The 20,781-nt window shown below is 41.2% G+C and overlaps 1 protein-coding gene across 2 annotated transcripts; it reads left to right on the forward strand.

The window, feature by feature from the left end:
• Positions 1-210: 210 nt before the first annotated feature.
• Positions 211-20,372, forward strand: ccnb3 (cyclin B3). 2 transcript variants are annotated; one of them, XM_080187584.1, is made up of 12 exons: positions 211-367; positions 656-805; positions 4,091-4,174; positions 4,314-4,432; positions 6,753-6,879; positions 11,181-11,279; positions 12,354-12,446; positions 13,673-13,810; positions 14,814-14,969; positions 17,145-17,294; positions 17,728-17,858; positions 19,008-20,372. In XM_080187584.1, the coding sequence occupies exons 2-12, from the start codon at positions 734-736 to the stop codon at positions 19,081-19,083; spliced, it is 1,245 nt and encodes a 414-aa protein (XP_080043710.1). In that variant the 5' UTR covers positions 211-367; positions 656-733; the 3' UTR covers positions 19,084-20,372. The 2 variants fall into 2 exon arrangements, with proteins under 2 accessions (XP_080043710.1, XP_080043712.1); XM_080187586.1 differs by lacking the exons at positions 211-367; positions 656-805 and adding an exon at positions 1,157-1,242.
• Positions 20,373-20,781: the final 409 nt, after the last annotated feature.

Below are 20,781 nucleotides of genomic sequence, written 5' to 3' on the forward strand. Positions count from 1 at the left end.
ACAAATAGTCCCGCCCTCCTCTCGCCATTGGTCGGACGCGTTCGATTTTGAAAGAGGCTCCTCCCTTAGCAACTACGAATTAGCAACGCATCCTGGCGGCGTGCTGATTGGCCAGCGCCGAGCCAATGGCGGCGAGCTGGTGACCATGCCGCACTTTTCAAAAAACAGGTGATTGGCAGTGAGTGAGAGTGGATGCTGGCAGAGCAGAGACAGAGTACAGCACAGTCTAGCCGGATCCCGGGCACAGCACCCTCAGCACAGTGCCAACCCCGCTATAGCCTCACAGCCAGGCTGCGTCCTGGGCACTCCGGATTCCAGCCTCTTGTCTTCTCAGTCACTTCCACAAAGCGCAGGAGATTCCGCACAGGTTCGTGAATTGTTTAAACCCCTTTCCTGCCGGTCGATTGCATTAACAGTAATGCATTTATTGCAAACCTCTTGTATGTATACGTGCATGTCTACTGCATGTATACATGCTCTATTCCCCCCCCCTCCACCCCCACCCACCCTTACTCCTTTCTCATTTCCACTCTGGGAGGGAGAGATCTAAACATCTGCTAAATGAATGTCGCTTTGTTTTTTTTCGTGCTTTGGCAAATAGCACTTTCAATCCGTTCCAGTTAACCAATCTGTTTCTCCTTCTGTTTCCCATTAGTTCCTCTGGTCCTGGTTCTTCCCCTCTCCCCCTTTACCCCCTTTCCCCTCTCCCCTCTGCAGAGGCATTGTCTAAGCAATGCCGCAAGCCTCAGAAACAAAATTCCCTCAACATGGATCATTCGGAAAGGAGCCTTCTATAACAGAGAAGGTAAGGACAGTGATTTAATAGCTATAAAGATACAAATAAAACCCTTCATCCGTGTTAAATTATTGTGGAATTGTTAAATGGGAGGTCAAACCCTTCAGAAAGATTTTCCACATTGATGCAGTAGTTTAATATCGGTGCAAATTGGTGAATTGAATGGATGTTGATAGTAAATAGACAAAGGAGTCTAAAATTGGGAAGATTCGGTGTAATGTTGCAATCATCACAGCAATGTGATACAGCATACACATAATTGGTGTTTTCTATGGTGGGAAGGTAATGTTTAAACGGAAGGAAGTCAGTCTTGTGGAGTATGTTTACATTTGAAAATCTGCACTTGGTTAGATAACAGAACTGAATCTTGGGCCGCAAGAACAGAGCTGTAGTGGTTGATGGAAAAAAATGAAACCAAAAAGGAAACCGCTGGAAATGCTCAGGAGGTCAAGCAGCAACTACATTGCGAAACAAAGTTAACTTTTCAGATTAATGTTCCAATGAACGGTCAACTATCTGAAATGTTAACATTGTGTTTCTCTCTCTCTCTCTCTTTTTCAGCAGATGCTGAAATGTTAAGTATTTCCAGTTTAGTCTGAATCTTGGGAATCTCAGTGTGAAGCAGTGGACTGGGTGAATGTCAGTGCAATGTCTTATATTCAAAGTAGCACAGTTTCTGAGCACTTAATCCAGATTGATTCCTGTGTCTAAAAGTGAGACTTGGATATCAATTACTTGTTGGCTAGTGGACTTCAGAGGACGGGCTAAAATTGACATTGAGCTAGAGATAGTAAAGTCTTTGATTATTAATCGCTGATCATTGTTAAAATCTGCAGTAAATACCTGTCAGTAGCTAAGCCTTTAATTATTGTAACACAACAGCAGTTGCTGTACAACCTAAACACCTGTTTTCATGCATAATTGGTTCCAATGATGTCTCTTTGCAAGATCCATCTTTTTTTAAATGCTGATTTTTCGTGACTGCTGAATTCACATTCTTTATCAAATTCTTGGTGTTTATTATGTTACTCCTCAAATTGTTGAAACATATCTGACCACTAGGGCGGTACAGCAAAAAAAACTGCAGGATTGTTTTTTTTAGATGTTTAATAATCTTCATAGCTTGGGGATGTTTTCTGCTTCCTGTTGTCATCCAAATATCTGCATTAATATTTTCCATATTTTTCAGCATGTTGGAAAAAAATACTTTATATAAATTCCCAACAAATGAAGGAGATGCCAGTCAAGATTTGCAGCACAGCATGGTTTTTGGTGTGGGTCAATTCTTTGTGTGCTGCCTTGCAGGACATGAGACATTATAGAATCCCTACAATGCAGAAAAGGCCATTCGGCCCATCGAGTCTGCACTGACCACAATCCCACCCAGGTCCTATCCTCATACATTTACCCTAGTCTCCCTGACACTAAAGGGCAATTTAGCATGACCAATTCACGTAACCCGCACGTCTTTGGAGTGTGGGAGGAAACGCACAGGGAGAACGTTCAGACTCCATACAGACAATGACTCAAACCAGGGATTGAACCTTGGTCCCTAGTGCTGTGGGGTAGCAATGCTAACCACTGTGCCATCGTACTGTCTATTGTGCTTTTGTATATTTTCGACACTACTACGGACTTCACTGTAATGACAGTTTATAGTAAATTGGATCTGCTGCCACAGCCTGCACTGAGTTTTTGAACAGATTTATGGTAACTTATTGTGCTTCATTGAAAAGTGAGAATCAGTTGCAAGCACCTGACATTGCTCTTGAGGGCAGGTTTGTTGCTGACTAATACAGAATTATAAGCTGTTGCATTGCTAGAAATAAACAGCAAAGTTATCATTACCTCAAAAGATACCTCAGCACTTGGGCTGAGTCACTGTGTCAGAATGATGCAGTAAGAAGTCTCACAACACCAGGTTAAAGTCCAACCAGTTTACTTGATAGTAATCCCTCAAGCTTTCAGAAACAATGTTTCTTCATCAGGTGTGTGGAAGGTTCTGATCAGAGAAGGGCATATAAAGTCACACAACAGTTTACAGAATACTGATTTAGAATGCAAGTCTTTACAACTAACCTGCTATTCAAGTCTTAATGATGCAGACAATGTGAGTGGAGATAGCATTAGCATAGGTTAAAGTATTGTCTCCAGACAGGACAGTAAGTGAGATTTTGCAAGCCCAGGCAAGTCATGGGGGTTACAGATAGTGTGACATGAACCCAAGATCTGTAACCCCCATGGCTTGCCTGGGCTTGCAAAATCTCACTTACTGCCCTATCTGGTGACAATACACATCTCTTTAACCTATGCTAATGCTCTTTTCACTCTCATTGCTTGCATCGTTAAGACTTGGATAGCAGGTTTGCTGTAAAGATTTGCATTCTAATCAGTATTGTGACTTTATATGCCCTTCTCTAATCAGAACCTTCCACACACCTGACGAAGGAACACCGTTTCCGAAAGCTTGTGGGATTATTATCAAATAAACTGGTTGAACTTTAACCTGGTGCTGTGAGACTTCTTACTGTGTTTACCCCAGTCTGACGCTGGCATCTCCATGTCAGAATGATGCTCCAGCATTTTCAACATGGACAAATCTGTTCTGGAAGGTATTAGTATTGGTATTGATCTGCTGGATAAAAGGCATTTGGCATTGTTATTAGACCCTTCATCTTGGGTGCAAAGAAATTTCTTATTAATTATTTTATTAAAAATATCTTCCTTGTGTCAAAATCTTCTGATTTTAGAATGTCTTTAACACAGTGGTTCTGAATGAAAAGCTAATTCAATTGGAGCAGTTCCCTACAGGCCTTTCAACTTGGTTTTGGGAAAGGATATAATTCGTGAGGTGTATTTCAAAGTCTAACTCAGTTTTGGTTTTGCAGTCCTGTGTTCACAAACAAGTCCTTCCCAAACTAATGTATCATTCTTGATCCCTGTAGTTCGTGATTTAAAATGGGTAATCTAACATTACCTTCTGAGTTTGTCTTTATCAATTGCTTGCAGCACTATTAAACAACTCTTTGGTTTTTAGCGCATTCATTTAAAGATTTCCTATGCAAGGTTGTTACTTTTTATTTATTGGGTTACTCCTGAATGGTATTAGTGGAAGCCTGGATTCATGCTGTTTACCTGTCACCTCTTATGGCAGAGAGGCCAAGCTTGTTTGAAAGGGAATTAAAATAATTTGGATGTCATAACATGAGGAAAATCCCACTCGATCTTAACCAGTTTTAATGACCAATGCTTTAGTGTAAACTGCATAATAATTCCCCCTTCATCTCCATTTAGGATGATTGTATTCATATCAAACGTTCTCCTTCATCACCCCAAGGTGCTCCCAAGAAGAGATCGGCTTTTGAAGACCTCACAAATGTAAGTTCTGTAACTGTTTTCTTTTCTCATGATGGTTAACTATCAAAATAAATGGGTTCTGTACCTTTTTCTAATGAGTTTAGAATATGGATATTTCATTTTTATTCATTATCTTTTTCCTCCCCCCTCACTTCAAAAGGCTAAAAAGGGTCAAGATCTGGTTTCAAAGAAAAAAGGTGGGAAGGCGGTGGGCAAGAAGACTCAGAAAAGTACCGCTGGACAAGAAACATCCAAAAACAATGAGAATAATCTGAAAAGGTGAACATTCTACCCCTAATTTTGGCATGTGTATCTGAACATTAGTCAATGTTTGCTTTTGCATAGAACTGCATGTTGAAAGTTCTTGCACAATTAATTGCTTTATAATTCCAGGGACTGAGGAAAAAGTGGCAGGAACAGCCCTCAAACAAAAATGTGATGCATGAATAATTATTGTGTTTCTTGGTGATTGAGGGAAGAATATTTTAGCTGGAAAAATTTCTTGCTCCCCTCTGGTGCCTGGGAGATGTTTTGTCCTAAATGTGTCTCTTGGCAAGGTATTATCAGGTTCTTCTTATGAACTGAACCCCTTGCTGAAGTGTAAATCTACAATCTTGCGATCCTGAGATGAGTGTTACGCACCAGCTTTCTTTTCATCCCTTCAGCCTTCCAATATGTTGTGATTGAATGATAGCTGTTTCCTAACATCTCCTAACAGTGTCCTAAAATGAAATGGCTGACAAGTGTGAAATTATTGCCCTGGGGAAGTGCTTTGCAACTCCACACTGGCCTCTGGTATGTTGGACAGCCTCTGATATATCCCTGAACCAACCTGTAAATTGTGTTTGCATAATACAGTAGTCACAGCTGCACTCTTTGACTTCTGTAAGTATGTTAAATATAATCTACTCTTCAGCCTTCATGACTTACTAAGGAGTCTAAGGCATTTCCTCAAATGGATTGACCAGCTGCATCTTTGTCGTTTACAACAATTTGCATTTGTAAATCACCTTTAATGTAATCAAATGTCCCAACGTGCTTCAAAGGAGCATTATTGAACAAAATATGACACCAAACTACACAAGGAGGCATTGGCTCACGTGACCAAAAAATTGGTTAAAGAAGTAAATTTCAAGGAGGATACAATAGTCTATACTTCTGACTTCAACACTGCCTCCTATAGCTAGTGATCTCAGAATAGTAATCGAGACACCTTCGATACTAATTTCTCCAGAGAAATATTCCACCGTCGAACACTGGATGAGTCTCTTCAGTCTTGTCTGTGGTGGGACCTATTGTGAGCAAGAACAGAAAATTTGACGTTCCAGCATTTATTTTCTGTGGCACCAGAAAATTCCAGTCATGAATGAGAATGGAAGATTTCTGCCTGTATCTTTCTTTTTGTTTTTTCAAGAACATAAGAAATAGGAGCAGAAGTAGGCCATCTAGCCCTTCGAGCCTGCCCCGCCATTCAATAAGATCATGGCTGATCTGTCGCTGCTCAGTTCCACTTTCCCGCTTTCTCCCCATAACCCTTAATCCCCTCTCTTATCAAAAACCCATCAACCCGCGTCTTAAAAATATTTAGCAAGGCAGCCTCCACCACTTCAATGGGCAGAGAATTCCAGAGATTCACCACCCTTTGAGTGAAGAAGTTCCTCCTCAACTCTGTTCTAAACCGCCCCCCTTTTATCTTGAGGCTGTGCCCCCTAGTCCTACTGTCTTTTTTGAGCGGGAAGAGTCTCTCCACCTCTATCCTATCCATCCCATTCATCATCTTGTACGTCTCAATGAGATCTCCCCTCATTCTTCTAAACTCTAACGAGTACAAGCCCAGTTTATTCAGCCTCTCCTCATAGCTCAACCCCCTCAACTCCGGTATCAGCCTAGTAAACCTCCTCTGCACTCCCTCCAAGGCCAAAATATCTTTGCACAGGTGCGGCGCCCAAAACTGCACACAGTACTCCAGCTGCGGCCTCACCAATGCCCTATACAGCTGCAGCGAGACCTCTCTACTTTTATATTCAATCCCCCTCGCTATGAAGGCCAGCATCCCATTCGCCTTCCTGACCACCTTTTGTACTTAAATTCACATGCATGGTACACATCTCAATATAACTGTACCTCATGTGGCATTAATGTTTGCCTGTTTTGGTGGTATTGGAGTCCTTTAAATTTCAATTATTGACCATTTGATATGCACCAATGAATGCATTTGACCAGTTTGTATATTTGCTGCATGTTGCCCCTAATGTATAAATCATTCCACTGTAAATTACAAATGAATAAGAATTGATGCACCATGAAATTTCATATCCAAGAATAGTGTACAATGTTCTGTTTATTGATTGCTCATTTGGGTAACTGGAAACTTCATCTCCCAGCAGCATAAAAACATGTTTGTTTTATTTTTCTTTAATTATTGTGATTGACTAAATGATTAACAGAGTATGGATTCTGCTGGGATTGAGGTTTGTAAGGAATTGTTCGTGGATGCCTTTCTTCAGGTATTGATCGGTCTTCAGGATTTTGACTTTAACTTATTAACCACGCAATGGATGTTGCCAAAGGTTTTTTAAATATCCATTTCTCCCTTCAGTGCAAGACCCAAAGTTTCCCAGGAGCAACAGGATAATGCTGTGGTGCAAAATAAGCCTAAGGAGCCACGACCACTTGAAGAAAAATCAGATGACGTAGATGAATCAACAGATATAAAGGAAAGGAAGGTAATAGCAGAGTTCACTGCTACATCTTTTAGTAACTCATTATATGGTGACTGCCTCCATGGCCAAGATGACAATTAGTCAATGCCAGCAACTCCATATCGATCAGTATATGTACATATTGATATTTTGAATATGACCAAGCTGCTATTGTGCATTGTGTTCTTTCAATATTGGATTCCTCTAATAAGCTTACTCATTAGGCCATTGAAATTACTGCAATGGGAGCATTTGTGATTTAATGTAAAGATAATGGCAGGCACCACTTATCCCACCAGCCAGTGATGTTACAGAGCAATTCACTGTGTACACAGTTCCCTGAATAACTTCAATATTTCTTTTAATAGTGGAAAATTTACTGATGCCCCGTTTAAAAAGCAATTATTTTTGCAGTTCATTTCATGATTGAAAATGAGTATGGTTTAATCTTGCGTTCTGCTTTGCTCTCGGGTTGACCTGAACATTTCAAAAACAAAATTATTAATTTTTAGCTAACCCCGATTCTTCTTTCATACTGTAACTCATAAGAAGTTATGGGGGATTTCAATCTGCATATTGATTGGTCGACCCATGTTGGATGCGGTGGGCTCGAGGAGTTCTTGAAATGCTGCCGGGATAGTTTCCTTGAACAGTGTGTGTTGGAGCCGACGAGGGAGCGAGCTGTCTTGGATCTGGTGCTATGTAATGAGGCGGGTAGAATCAGGGACCTTGCAGTGAAGGATCCTCTTGGGGAGAGTGATCATTGTATGGTGAAGTTTCTGGTGCAGATGGAGGAGGCCAAAGTGGGTTCCCGGACACGCGTCCTTTGTTTGAACAGAGGGGAGTACGGTAGGATAAGAGAGGAATTGGTGAATGTGGACTGGGGGAGTGCATTGGAAGGTAGGTCTGCTGAGGAGCAGTGGAGGATTTTTAAGGAGATCTTTCTTGGTGCTCAGCAGAAATTTATTCCGATGGCCAAAAAGGACCGTAAGAGGAGAGGTAATCAGCCGTGGATAACAAAGGAGGTGAAGGAAAGTGTTAAATTAAAAGCGGAGGCGTTTAGAGTAGCTAAGAGTAGTGGGCGAGAAGAGGATTGATTGGGAGAGGTTTAAATGTCAACAAAGATTGACAAAGAAATTGATAAAGAAGGGTAGGAGAAACTATGAAGCTGGGCTAGCGTTTAATATAAAAAAGGATAGCAAGAGTTTTTATAAGTATATAAAAAGGAAGAGGCTGGCTAGGGTGAACGTTGGACCCTTAGAGGATGAGAAGGGGGACTTAGTGGTAGGGGATGGGGAAATGGCTGAGTTCTTGAATGACTTTTTTGTTTCGGTCTTCACGGAGGAGGACGTGAATAATTTGCCGGGTGTTAGAGATGGAAAGGTGGTAGGACTGGAGGGTCTCGATGACATTACTGTTACTAGAGAGGGGGTGCTCGACAGACTGGAGGGGCTGATTGTGGACAAGTCCCCAGGACCGGATGGAATGCATCCGAGGGTTCTGAAAGAAATGGCGGAGGTGATAGTGGATGCCTTGGTGGTTATTTTCCAGACGTCGCTGGATTCCGGGGAAGTGCCGGAAGATTGGAAAACAGCTAATGTTACGCCGTTGTTTAAGAAGGGTGCCAGGCAAAAGGCGGGGAATTATAGGCCGGTTAGTTTAACGTCTGTTGTAGGTAAAATGTTAGAATCCGTCATCAAGGAGGAAATAGCGAGGCATCTTGAGGGGAATTGCTTGATAGAGCAGACGCAGCACGGTTTCGTTAAGGGGAAGTCGTGTCTGACAAATTTAATGGAGTTCTATGAGGATGTGTCTAGGGCGGTGGATAGAGGAGAGCCGGTGGATGTGGTCTTTCTTGATTTTCAGAAGGTGTTTGACAAGGTACCTCACAAGAGGTTATTGCAGAAGGTCAGGGGACATGGAGTTGGGGGTAGGGTGTTAGCGTGGATAGAGGACTGGTTGTCAAATAGGAGGCAGAGAATGGGGGTCAATGGGTGCTATTCGGATTGGCGGATGGTGACTAGTGGAGTGCCTCAGGGGTCGGTGCTGGGGCCTCAGCTATTTACCATTTATATAGATGATCTGGAGGAGGGAACCGAGTGTATGGTGTCGAAATTTGCTGATGACACCAAGATTGGTGGAAAGGCAAATTGCGCGGAGGGTGTGGAGAGTCTGCAGAAGGATCTAGATAGGCTGGGCGAATGGGCCAGGAACTGGCAAATGGAATTTAATGTTGGCAAGTGTGAGGTGGTCCACTTTGGTAGGAATAATGGTAGGAAGGATTATTACTTACGTGGAGAAAAACTGCAGCAGGCGACAGTGCAGAGGGACCTCGGGGTCCTTGTGCGTGAGTCGCAAAAACCCAGCTTGCAGGTGCAGCAGGTGGTCAGGAAGGCGAATGGGATGCTGGCCTTCATAGCGAGGGGGATTGAATATAAAAGTAGGGAGGTCTTGCTGAGGCTATATAGGGCATTGGTGAGGCCGCAGCTGGAGTACTGTGTGCAGTTTTGGGTGCCGTACTTACGCAAGGATATTTTGGCCTTGGAGGGAGTGCAGAGGAGGTTTACTAGGCTGATGCCAGAGTTGAGGGGGTTGAGCTATGAGGAGAGGCTGAATAAACTAGGCTTGTACGCGTTAGAGTTTAGAAGAATGAGGGGAGATCTCATTGAGACGTATAAGATGATGAATGGGATGGATAGGATAGAGGTGGAGAGACTCTTCCCGCTCAGAAAGGACAGTAGGACTAGGGGGCACAGCCTCAAAATAAAGGGGGGGCGGTTTAGAACGGAGTTGAGGAAGAATTTCTTCACTCAAAGGGTGGTGAATCTCTGGAATTCTCTGCCCGTTGAAGTGGTGGAGGCTGCCTCGCTAAATATTTTTAAGACGCGGGTTGATGGGTTTTTGATAAGAGAGGGGATTAGGGGTTATGGGGAAAGGGCGGGAATGTGGAACTGAGCCACGACAGATCAGCCATGATCTTATTGAATGGCGGGGCAGGCTCGAAGGGCCAGATGGCCTACTCTTGCTCCTATTTCTTATGTAAACTGTTTTAATTCAATATTTAACTTTAAAAATGAAATATCATTGAATTGCAGCATAGTTCCAGTTTCTTCCACTGATAATGAAAGTGTTCAGTCTGTTAACCTAATACCAACAACTATTGTAGTTGTGATTTTAAACTTCTTTTGATGGTATCACTTTATACTTTGACTCAAGTCACTGGCATGTGTCTCAGCCTTCAATTCTGATTGGCAAAAAGATGTGTTTTCCTGAATTATTGCAACTCTAACAACATAGAGAAGCTGAAAATTATTCTGGACAATGCAGCCTGTCTGGCATCCTATCCACAACCTTAAAGTTTCATTCCCTCCACCACTGAGGCATGACACTATATAAAAGATACAGCAGAAACTTGTTAAGCCTCCTTGGACAGCAACTTCTAAACCTGTGACTTAGAAAGTTAAGGGCAGCAGATGCATGGAAACACCAGAAAGTCCAAGCCACGCACCATCCTAACTTGGGACCATATTGTTCCTTCACTGTCACTGGGTCGAAACTCTGGAACTCCCTCCCTCACAGTACTGTGGCTGTACCTACACCACATGAACTGCAATGGTTTAAGAAGGCACTCACTAACAACTTGTCAAGGACAATTGGGAATGAGCAACGAAAGCTGGCCTTGGCATAATGCCCACATCCATGAAAGAATAAGAAAAAGCCAGGCCATTTGTCTTCCCTTTCACCGCGTCCCAAAAAAAATCAAAATGGCCCATTGCCAATTTGGAAAATGTTTGTATGGTTTTGGATCGATTTCCGTAAAATGAATTTGGAAGGAAAAACACTGCCCTTGAATAAAATTTTCAAGAATAATATGTGCATTCTAAATTTTAAAATGGACTGGATATAAAAGATGTTTGACAGGATTGTCTGATATGGTACTTTTTATGATCGTGAAGATTAAAATTAGACAGTCGGGTACGTTTGGCCAACAGTTTGCCAAATCCCAAAGAGAATACAGCAGCAGCAGAGCAATTATTTTATTTAGAGTCAAACAAGATGACCTGCTGATTTAGGGAAATGAATTAAGTCAGTTTGCTATCTGTCAAATTAACCGATACAAAATAGTTACATGAGGGTAACTAACCAACCCTAGGCTCATCCTGGCACATTCTGGCAATATTGTGGGATACTCCTTGTTAGGTAATGAGTACTAGCTTCTGTGTAATATTCTGAGTTGACTTTATTACAATTCTCTCCTTGTATTTTTGTATCATTGTAATTTGTAAAAGGAAAACAATTAATTAGAGAAACTCTATGGCTTGTAGTTGCCTGTCTATGATGACGTTGATGAAGAAAATTTGAGTGACCCGTTCCTGAATGCAGTCTACGCGAATGATATATTCAGCTACATGAAGGAGAGGGAGGTAAGCTATCTGTTGCTTTTGGAAGCATCTTGCTTGCTTGCTCGCTCACTCCCAAAGAGCAGCATTGATCTTGTACATTTTGAAGCAGGATTGTTGGGAATGCTGGATTTTGCAGCTGGTTTAATTCTCCACACTCCACTGTCAATCCCTCATCTTTTTACCCAGTGCCCTGCAATTTCAATATAACACTGAAGACTTGTAAGTAGTCAACGCATTCTGCAGCAGCTACACAAAAGCAATGATGCCACTCGCAGGTTTGTTTTCATATAATTTCATCGTGAAATAAACAATTACTTTGTTATTTTTTTCATAGAATCCCTACAGTACAGAAGGAGGCTATTTGGCCATCGCATCTGTATTGACCACAGTTCCACCCAGGCCCTATTCCCGTAACCTCTTGCATTTACCCACCAATCCCCCTGACACTAGGGTCAATTTAGCATGGCCAATCAACCTAACCTGCACATCTTTGGACTGGGGGAGGAAACCAGAACACCCGAAGGAAACCCATGCAGACACAGGGAGAATATGCAAACGCCATACAGTGACCCAAGGCTGGAGTGGAATCCGGGACCCTGGTGCTGTGAGATAGCAGTGCTAACCACTGTGCCACTCAGTCTTAATCTTGAAAAACAGTTGGATTAATATTTGGTTTGTCATGAAATTTTACAGCTATTGTTTGAGACTGGGCAGTGACTTTTCAATGATGATGGAAGATTTGTCATCCTGAATATAAGGAACATGAGAATTAATCGATTATTTTGTTACTTTGACTATTTTCCAGCACTTTTTTTTTGTGGCCATTTGGATGGATTCTGTAGAGTCTTTGATGGAATGAATTGTTAAAAGACTGGTTTAAAGGGAGGGCTTGAGGGGCCTTGGTTGTACTTGTGTTATCAGCTGCAAAAGCATTTGAGTGCAAAATCCAATCTTTGTATTGATAATGAGAGTTGGAAGGGATAAACTGGGAACAATTGGAAGGTGTAATTTTCTTGTGTGGCTTCCGTCAGTTTTGTCTTGGCTTTGACTGTTGAATAAGCAACAATGTATAAATGTGATTCTTGGGTTTGGCAGGAGAAATTTGTTCTGAAAGGCTATATGCAAAAACAGCCTGACCTGAACATCGAGATGAGGGCAATATTGGTCGACTGGATGGTTGAGGTACAAGTAAGTACAATGTTCACCTGTGAGCTCGAACTGCTTTCCTTATCAATTGTTTGCTTTCAATTGAGTGTTCAATTTCATTCTACTTCCCCACTGAGTGGATACTTTGTGCCATTCGCGGCCAAGAAAGCTGCCAAAGTTGTAACCATACTTCCACAAGACTGATGCAGTGGAGTATTGAGGGAAATCTGAGTATCTCCCAATTCTCCCTTTTCCTTACTTAGAATTTCTACAGTGCAGAAAGAGGCCATTTGGCCCAGTGAGTCTGCACGCTCTGGAAGTCATTAGGTGTAAATTGTTTTCCTCTCATTTCTTATAGAAGGACTGAGGATGAAACAAAAGGGTCAGGCACTCCTGCACCTCTTCCTTCAGATTGATTTTAATTTGCATATTTTATAAGGCTGAAACTGATGCTGGAAATTGTATTGACGGCTTCTTGAGTGAAACATAATAAACTCTGCATTTTTGTGTGTGGTGCCTGGAGGAAGATTCAAGATGCCGATATTTTAGAGTTTCACATAACCTTAGCTGAGCTTAAAAACTAAAAATAAAATGGTTTACTGCAATATGAACATTCCAGATTATTTAACCTACTAATGGACAAATGTATTTTTGTAATGTACTAATTACAAAGCAAGTAATTTCCAGGTTTTTATTTCGACCTGAGGTTTTTCATCATCTGCACAACATTGCTACAGACTTCTTTCAACAGCAGCGTTGATTGCAAAGGCTTTCCTATTCTGAATTTTCCTGCCATTTTAAAGGAGAAGCCATTAACGTGTCTGAGTAAACCATCCAGCACTTCCAACCTGTTGTGCCATTTAGTAAGATTTATAACTGTATTTAGATTACTTTTCATAGCCTTCTGTAACCTCAACTGTACAACCTTTTGAGATTTAAATTTTCCTCTTGTGCATTTGGGAAAGATTTTCAAGCATTTCATAGACCCTAAGCACTGGAATTGCCTCCCTAAAACCTACATTCTGGACTAAGTAAGATTTTGGTCATCTGTTCGAATATCCCTGGGACTTGCTTTTGAATTTTGTTTGAAAACATTCCTATGAAGCTCCTTGATGTCCTAAAGTTGCATTATTTTCTATTTGTACAATGTCATATTCCAATAGCCCTGCATGTGGGACCCTCATTGTTTCTAGTTTTTCATTGTGTCTCACCATGTTGTGATAAATTTCATGTAATGTTCACATACCTAAAATGTATTTTTTTAAAAGGAAAATTTTGAGCTAAATCATGAGACTCTATACCTGGCAGTGAAGCTTGTGGATCATTATCTGGCAATAACAGTGTGTATGAGAGAAACACTCCAACTTCTGGGCTCTACTGCAATCCTCATTGCTGCAAAGTTTGATGTAAGCAATTTTACCAGTCTGTATATGATTCAAATTTTTTGGCATCCTCTCTTCCACCCTCCATAAACATGAATTTATCTGAAATTTTGCTTCCTTTTATCTCATTTTGTACCAATTTCTGTTCACCATCACCACTTCATGGCCTCCCTAACGCTTTATCTCGATCTTTCTGCCGCCCTTAGCTCTCTAAAAATGCTGCATTCCTCTAACACCTGGCTCTCAGATATTTCTTGCTTTACTTATCCTATCACTGCCACTTCTATCTTCAGCTGTATAGATCTTAAGCATTGCAAATCCCTCTCTGTATATCACTTGCCTGCTTTTTAAGGTGCTCATTAAAATCTAATAGCTGGAATTCTCCAGTTGTTCATGTCGACGAGATTCTCTGGCCTTGCCAGCAGTGCACTCTCTGCTGTGGGTTTCCCAGTGGCTTCACTGGGAATCCCCATTGACTGCGGCAAGACCAGAACTCCCGCTGCCAGCGAATGGTGCATCACCTCCCGTCGCTGAGAAAAATACTGAGAGGAGGCCAGCAAATTTTGCCCAATGCCTCTTTATTTGGCTCCATATCAATTTTTCTCTGATCATGCTCCTATGAATTGTCTTGCTGAATAAATGTGTTATCTATAATAGAACAGTCTTTGGGAATGAAGGAGAGATTTATGATAGGATTGGCTTTTACCTGAGGAGTCTGGTATGTAGCACAACGAGCGCATGTCTTGTTCTATGCAGTTTGCTTACTTCTGATACGGCATCAGAATGAAAAGCAACATAGTGCCAAGCTTTAAACTCCCATTTATTCTTGACCTTGGCTGCAGCATTCAGTTGCACTTCAAGCCACCACAATATACCCATTTGGTGAGTAGTTTTGGATGCTGTATGGAAAAGTACATTAACCAATCTTAAACACTTAGATTTGTAATCTGTGCTACTGAGACCCATTATTGGGAAGGGGGCTTGCGCCTTCAGTGTGGATTGGGTGATGTGTGTTTGCTTTTCTTAGGAGCGTTGCCCTCCCTGTGTGGATGATTTCTTGTACATCTGTGATGATGCATACCAAAGAGAGGAACTTCTTTCAATGGAGGTGAACATTCTCCGAACCCTGAAGTTTGACATCAATATTCCAGTCGCTTATCGCTTCTTGAGAAGATATGCAAAGGTTGGTCACACTTTTTATGTAGATATATATAAATGGAACCCAAACTTTTGGTATCACTTTATTCAAGTATACATGTACTTATTTGACCTCAAGCATTTAATTCTTTTTAATAAAGAACAAAGAACAACACAGCACGGGAAACAGGCCCTTCGGCCCAACGAGCCCGCGCTGCCGTCCCATTGTCTCAGTGACCTATTCATGATTTTAGTCTACGCCTAATGTGCGAGGATCAGGGAGGTCCAATATAGGGACAATTTGTTACCCAATCAATCAGCCTAAAAGCACATCTTTGGGATGTGGGAGGAAACCGGAGCACCCGGAGGAAACCCACGCAACCACGGGGAGAACGTGCAAACTCCCACAGACACAGGCCCAAATCCATGTGTCCGCACAGCAACAGAGATAGTCTCTGAGCTGTCATGTTGCCCTCGAGATGGTCCAGTTTAAGCACACTAACGACATGAAGCAATAGGCAACTCCCGAAGCAACATCCAAGAGCAGCCCACTACAACCTGCCGCATGCATGCCCCTTGCTGGTCAACAAGGTGGACTTAAATGCCTGTGGAGACAAAAAATTCATTATTAAACAGGCAAAGACTGTAACATCCCTGAGGCAAAAACGGAATCCCAAGCCTACAATGTTTAGTAAGGCCTGCTATATCCCCCTATATGTAGACCGCTCATGTGGCTGTCTAAGTGACTCTTAAACAACCCTAGCGTGCCTGCTTCCACCACCTTACTCGGCAGTGCATTCCACACCCCCACTACCCTTTGCGTGAAAAACTGCCCTCTAATATTTGTCTTATACCTAGCCCCCCTCACCCTAAGCCCGTGACCCCTTGTTCTATCCATTTCTAATAGCGGAAAAAGCTTACCACCATTTACTCTATCTATCCCCTTCATAATCTTATAAACCTCTATTAGATCCCCCCTCAGCCGACATCTCTCAAGGGAAAACAGCCCAAGTTCGTTCAATCTTTCCTCGTAAGACAGCCCTTCCATACCAGGCAGCATCCTGGTAAATCTCCTCTGCACTCTCTCCAGGATCTCTACATCCTTCCGGTAGTACGGCGACCAGAACTGGACGCAGTACTCCAAGTGAGGCCTAACCAACGTTCTATACAACTGCAACATCAGACTCCTACTCTTATATTCTATACCCCTTCCTATGAAGGCTAACATACCATACGCTTTCCTCATCACATTCTGCACCTGCACCGACACCTTCAGGGACTTGTGCACTTGCACCCCCAGGTCTCTCTGCGTATCTATACTCCGGATAGTTCTACCTCTTATCGTATAACTCCCCTCCACATTATTCCGGCCAAAGTGCATCACCTCGCATTTCTCCAGATTAAATTCCATTTGCCATCTATCTGCCCAATCTACCAGCCTGTCTATGTCCTGTTGCATTGCCAGGCACTGCAATGTTTTCCTCCCTTTTTTTTCCTGAAGGTACTTCAGTTTCTGGGATATAGTTCTATTGGTACCTTGTCCAAATAAGTAGTCTTTTTTTCCTCTCTAGTTGGTTCAGTAGTTAATAACAGATTATAAGAATATCAGTGGTATGAGGCCATTTGGTACAGCTGGGGCTGAAAAATAATACAGATTGTTAGTTGTGCAGAGAACTTTTGCCTGTATTCAGCTCATGCAAACTAAGGTGAATTTTGCTGATTGACACTGGGTAGCTGCTTTTTCAGAATATTGGAAACAGCATAACCTTCAATATTGATCAGCTCAATGCTACATAGTTTTAGCCTCATGTTCTTTCAATCTCCCCTCACCACCTTTTTCAAACAAAAAATTACAGCCTCGTTATCTGCTTTCTTTATGCCCCACCGTTTACTAAATATTCTGTTATCTGGATGAGTTAGTAAACATCTTGAAGGACCAAAAAAATTTATAAAACTGGAAAAGCATTCTTAGCTGTCCAACTGAACTATCTCTATGTTGACTCAGAATGACAGATTGTAAAGGGTTGTTTAAGATTAACTACTGTAACTGGGGAGAATAGGTTGAAGCATTGTGTCAGAAGGGACAGTTAACTCTATGGTGTATTGGAACAGTACAGTTCATGAGTTCTTTTCTGCAATGGTGGGAAATGCCAGTTTATTTTTCAGAGCACGCTGCCAGGCTAATCTGCCTGTGTTTTTCCAATCTGAATAATGTTTACAGTGTGCTAGAGCCAACCTCGAGACATTGACCCTTGCCCGATACATCTGTGAGTTGACCCTGCAGGAATATGAGTTTATCTGGGAGAGCGCTTCCAAACTAGCAGCGTCCTGCCTACTCCTGGCCCTCAAGATGAAGGAACTTGGAGGATGGGTGAGTGCTAATTTGTCAATTGCTATATTTGAAAGGGTGAATCTTTTTTTTAAAAGTTCTTTGGCTGGTTAGGCCAGTATTTACTTCCCGTCCCTAATTTCCCTTGCAGGTGGTGGTGAGCTGTCTTATTAAACACCCAGTGCTGATGAGGAGGGGGTTTCAGGATTTTTACCCAGTGACATTGAAGAAATGATATAGTTTAGGTCAGGATGGCAAGTGGCTTGGAGGGGAACGTGCTTGCTGTGCTTCTATTGGCACTATGTGCCCTCACTGGAGTACTACCACAAACTGTGCAAGTGTGTGCCTCCTTGCAATTTTAAGTAATCAGGAAATGCTATTTGAGAATCAGATAAGCTTGTGAAATAATTTATTTCGCCAGATCTACAGCAGTAAAATCGGGCAATACAGCTCATTGCGCTCTCTTGTGTTTCAGACTCCAACTCTGGAACATTACACAGGATATCCAGTCACTGATCTACACTCGCTGGTGAGGAGACTGAACCTTTTACTTTACAGTAAGCCAGATGAAAAACTGAAAGCTGTGCGATACAAGTATGCTCACAAGTAAGCATTTAACTATGTGGTTTGCAACATTTCATTACATTCGTGTTCAAGACAAACAGGTGATTGTATATCTGGCTTAGTTAGTCATGATCTGAAAACATGGCAGAGAAAGGGCTGTGAGGTATTCTGGTTTGTAATTTTACAGAAACCAGTGTGAGCTATTCAACCACTCCAAACCTATTCCACCATTTTATTGGATCACAGCTGGTCTGTTCCCCAATGCCTTTTTCTCTCCCATTTTGCATCCAGAATGTATTGACTACATGCTTGAAATTTCAGTTAACTCTAACATCCATTTGCTTTTGCAGAGGGTTTGATTTCCAACACCTCTTGCTTCCTGAATGGACTCATGCTATTTTTAAGATTGTATCCCTTTATCTAAATTCTCCCACTTGAGGAAATAGTTTCTTGGGCTTTAAAATGAAGTAAATTCCAAATTAAATAATCCCTCAATTTTCCCCATTCAAGGGAAGCAAGCCACATTTAGGGACCTATACTCCAATTTAATCTATTAACCCCAGCATCATTTGTGCTACACCTGTATTCTATCATGGGATACGCGTGCTGCTGGCAAGGCCAACATTTGTTGCTCATCCCTAACTTCCCTCTGATCTACAAGGTCAACGTTCTTCCTAAGCTGCTGTAGTGCCTGGACTGATACACTTTTCCAAAGAGGGTTTGACCCAGGCTCTATAAAACTGAAGCACATCTTCCTCATCTTTTGAATTGTAGCCCCATTGTAATGAAGATCCAAATTCCACGAGTTTTTTTTTTGACTGCTTTTTGTACATGTGCACTTAAATCTCTCTCCTCTTCCATGGTTCCTAGTTTCTCATCACTTAAATAAGCTATTTTTAATTTGTCTTCATTTAACCTTCTGTTTATTACCGATTTTTAATGATGACTTGATTGAGACATCAGATATCTCTGTATTCATCTGTATCTGGCACAGAATATTTGGTTCATAAAAGATTTAGACCTGGTTAGAGTATGTGCTTGAGACCAGAGTCGGAGGAGTGGGTGGGAGTCTAACCTGAAATAAAATCTATGATTGAAGGAGCTTCTGATTCAGCTATTTATACTCTATTATTTTCCTTTATATATTTATTTGTCCTTGAGGGTTTTATTTGTCTTTCTCAATTATTTTAGAGTATTCTTTGAAGTAGCAAAAATTCCGCCAATGGATGTTCTGAAGCTAGAAGAACAGCTGAAGTTGGACACTTGATCTAAAGAAGTCCTGACTGAGTTGAATCATCCACACATGAAGCTGATCTTGTATATAGTGTGTAAATAGTTGCAGCAGTTGCTTAATATTTCTTTCCTGTATCTCTGCTAAGCAGAAGTGGTTGTGTATTTAATCATAATGGTCACTTGCAATGCAACAAACTGAATACCAAAATATAAAGCTAACAAGAGACTGGAAGAGACCACTAAAGACCCAAGCACTCAAGTATTTTCTTTTCCATGTCTAAAATTTTGAAGGCAGTGCAAAAGACAGTTATAGCTATTCGCTGGTCAAAAATAAGGCTCAGCATGTTTTGTTTTTCTATCAAGAATGAAAATAGCAGTAAATGACCAATGAATATCATGCAGTCATTCTGATTTTTTTTTAAAAAAGCTTTTAATTCTCAGAACAGTTGTAGCTATTCCTAATTTTGTAAATTAAAGGTGGAACAAAATGTTAAAAGATTATTTGTCTTGTTGAAATAATTAAGGTGCTGGCCGTCCTGTTCTTAGACTCATGCAATATTTGGTTATTTTTCTACTATGTTAGTGGAATTATTTTATTTCACAGCCGCCCCCACTTCCCCTCCATTCCTCGCTTAATTTTCAGAAAATAACATTTCTTGCAGGCTGGGACAAAGAAAAGAGGCAAGAGCTGCTAGCCATTCTGCTCCTTGGAACTGTCAAGCTGCAGTACTGGACAGTGACATGAGCTAACTAGGTCTAGCTTTTATTTCCTATCTTTTCTCTTTCTCATACAATTGAGAAAGTGGCTTTATTACTAAATGATCCAACCCACCTATTCCACCCCAATGCAGAAATAGATACAAAAGAAAATCTGATCCTGTGCATGCAACTATTTAAAATAAAAATGCCCAATAGTTAGGTAATAGATTTGCTCAGAAGAATTTCTGTTCATTAATCTTGTGCCCCTACTTGCTGTTCTTGGCATATTTAAAAATTCTGTTTTAAGTATAAACAAAAAGTTAGTATTTCAGGGACCGCTGTTGGTGTAGATCAACACTTCCAAGTGTAAAATATTTCTGTGTTTTGTTAGTTGTGCCTTTTGTGGTGTTTGACATGTTAATATGTGCATTTGAAACTATTTAAAATGTGCTTTGATGCTGTCATTTTTCTGTTGTTCAGTATTTAAGCAAATGGCTCTTTAATATGTAAAAAAAAAATTGTATATAAATATGTTTGGGTATCTGATTTATGCTTTTAGCGTTTCTTGACTAATAAGAACTCTATTTCCATGTCTAATATGCTGAAATTGCAATTACTTTTTTAAAATGGATTAAATGTATTTACGAATTTGTAGTCTATTTAATTTTTTAAATCTTCAATTTATCACTATTTAATGGTTACCAGTCACATTTATTCATCAAAAATGGGTTGTTTGCTTAACATGTGCAATAACACTATTCATTTTAAACAATACTAAAACGGTTACTCTGTCCAGTGGGTTTGAATCATAGAATCCTGACAATGCAGCAGGCAGCCACTTGGCCCATCAAATCTGCACCAACTCTGACAGAGCATCTTACCCAGGCCCTATCTGCATAACTTCAAATATTTACCTTACTAATCCCCCTAACTTACACATCTTGGGACACTAAGAGGCATTTGCCAAGGCCAACCCATCTAACTGGCACATCTTTGAACTGTGGGAGAAAACCCACACCAAAGGTAGTGAGGT

Source organism: Carcharhinus amblyrhynchos, chromosome 4 (assembly GCF_965287045.1).
Source record: "Carcharhinus amblyrhynchos chromosome 4, sCarAmb.v2.hapA, whole genome shotgun sequence".
NCBI classification, from domain to species: domain Eukaryota; kingdom Metazoa; phylum Chordata; class Chondrichthyes; order Carcharhiniformes; family Carcharhinidae; genus Carcharhinus; species Carcharhinus amblyrhynchos.